Genomic DNA, 2,507 nt, shown 5'->3' with positions numbered 1-2,507 from the left:
CCCCCCACCCCGACCTTATTCTTCCTTAATCTGAGCAGTAGGGGCTTCTCTGTGATCTATGCTCATGTTTAGCACCTCTGACTAATAATTCACTTCCACTGAAGGTCACATAATGACAGCAGAGCGTCAAGCATCTCGCCAGGCTTCCTGTGGAGCTCAGTGGGCTGAGCTCAATGTTAACACTGCCAGAGTCAGGACTTAACTACCTACTCATTCTTAAAATGTCTGCACATGACACTGTATAATCTCAATCTACCATTTTCCTTTAAAAAAAACAAACAAAAAAAACAGTTCTGAGTTCTTTATTCCACATCATTAATCTGTGGTGACTTCTCTCATGACCAGGACAATGAACATCTGATATGGGACATGGCATCCTGCTGGAAGGGAAGCATCATACTAATCAATAGGGAGTTACTGTCTGCTGGATGAACTCTGCCAAATGACCTTGCTTTAGATTGCCCTCCAATAGACCCAGGAGATAAACACCATAATGAATATGTAAATTATGAAAGTGCAACATTTAAAGGATTCAGTTTTGTATGTGAGACACAGAGGAAATATTTCAATGATTGAAACAAAAAAAAAAAGAAAGGCTCACAGCTGGAATCACAGCTGTAAATATATGCAGAGAAATTACATCTAAACCTCAAAATTAGAGCTATTATAGAGGCCATACCAATCTAAATCTAAATGTATCCACTTTTTAGGCTGCAGTATATTGCTATAATGTAAACTAATTGCAACCATCTTGAGTGGAAACATATGTTTGAATAATGAAACTCGGCTGAGAAAGTAAAGCCAAAATTAATTAACATTAGTTAGTTGCCCCTCTCACAATATGCAAATAGAGGCTCTACTTTACCCATTTTATTTACCACACGGTCTGATTCATTATTCAGCCGCACGCTCAGCAGTAGGAACGTTTTTCACCCCAGGCACAAATCCCTGTGGACATTTCCGTGGAACAATGATTCCAGGAATCCGAAATTAAAAACAGCTCTACATAATTTGCCGAAGCTAAGAGACAGAGAGCTCCCTGGGCGAGAGGAGCAGCTGTGTGTGGAGCGCTCATGTTATTGCATTGATGCGTAAAAAAGCGCGCGGCGCACTGGGAACGCTCAGCTATTTACGCACAAAAACACACCGTTTAAATATGCCAACACACACCGTAGATTGCATTACAACTTCACAATCACAAGCTTCAATCATTGCCTTACTTTTCCTCCTCTAACTGTTGCTGGTATTGTTCAAATTCCTCTTGAGTCATCCCCTGCGCGGCGGCGTCTGATTTCTCCCCTTCGGATTTCTCCTCCGTCAGTCCGCCTGTCAGGTTCTTCAGCTGTCCTCCCACCATGTGTTTTACCATGAAAGCCATGGCTGTGCGTTTGAGAGTCCTCTGTCTGATCGGCTGAGAAGTTGAAGGCTTGATGCGCTCCTTGGATAGAGCGGTGACTGCGGATAGAAATCCGTCAAGTGACGCTTAAACCTGACGTCTAGAAGTGTCACGCAGGAGCATATAACTTTCAGGAGCAAGATGGGAGCAAAGAAACCGGAAGAAAAAACGAAATTATTCCGACTGCGCTTCGGGAGGCGGCAGTTTCAGCACCACTGGCCCTGGACAGCTCCGCGCCGTGAAGGATGGAGAGGAGCTGCTCAGTTATGAGTCAACAAGTTTGGCGGTGAACTCTACCAATCCCGAGACTCCGTCCGCAGCCACCACTCCCTCCACCCAATCCCAGGCACAGCCGGACTGGGTGTGCGCTTGCATGGCGCGCGTCGGCATCCTGGGCTGCACGGGATCCCGTGATTCGCCGTCTGATTATAACTCAGGATGGAGTCAGACACGACTCCGGGGGGGACAAACAACACGTGATGAGCTTCAGTGTCTCCTGGGTGTTTTGGTGCCTCTGTCTCTCTCAGGGTCATCTGCGCGCTGGAGCCTAATACACAGTTTGTCAACAACCAAAGAGCTTCCTAATTGCAAATTAGTCAAATGGCTGTCTATGAGCGCAGGCCATGTGTACGGTTTATTGGCCTAATCACTTAGAAAAGATGAGTCGCTCTCCTCTACAAGAGTTTGTTTGATGTACAGGAACGAGCTCGTTTCCACGAGATGAAAGGAGACTGATGGGGGTTCTGTACAGTGCACAAAATACATCGTTGAATCTAAACACATACACATACTCATTCTCCGTTTACACGCAATGCCCTTGAAACATTCAGGGATGAAGTTGACATCCTAAAATTAGAAATGTTGTCTCCAGTTGCATTGCCATAATATTCCTGTAGGGACTGGTGTGTCTGTGGTACCCACAAGTGAGTTTATGAGATCAGTGTCTTATGCTTATTAGGTCTCCTATAGGATTTTCTCTGCTACGTCCTCTCATGTTTCTGTGTTTGTGTGTCTTTGATGGAGTAGGCGGGGTGAATAGTTCAACTTCCATCACCAGAAAAGATGATTTATTAAAAGGCTGGGTGCTTCTGGATGGCACCGTGTGACGCAG

At 45.3% G+C, this 2,507-nt stretch overlaps 1 protein-coding gene across 1 annotated transcript in view; it reads right to left on the bottom strand.

Moving 5' to 3' along the window:
* Nucleotides 1-1,757, bottom strand: part of cplx3b (complexin 3b) — a 6,238-nt gene extending 4,481 nt beyond the window's left edge. Inside the window, exon 1 of the mRNA XM_023429599.1 lies at nucleotides 1,221-1,757. Within this exon, the coding sequence (XP_023285367.1) occupies nucleotides 1,221-1,378 (158 nt within the window). The 5' untranslated portion in view covers nucleotides 1,379-1,757. The remainder of the gene's footprint in view (nucleotides 1-1,220) is intronic.
* Nucleotides 1,758-2,507: the final 750 nt, after the last annotated feature.

This window comes from Seriola lalandi, unplaced genomic scaffold (genome assembly GCF_002814215.2).
Source record: "Seriola lalandi dorsalis isolate HSWRI2012SDOR001 ecotype SW California unplaced genomic scaffold, Sedor1 jcf7180002054898, whole genome shotgun sequence".
NCBI lineage: Eukaryota > Metazoa > Chordata > Actinopteri > Carangiformes > Carangidae > Seriola > Seriola lalandi.
Note: the sequence above shows the minus strand (reverse complement) of the source record. Positions and strands in the feature narration are given on the sequence as shown.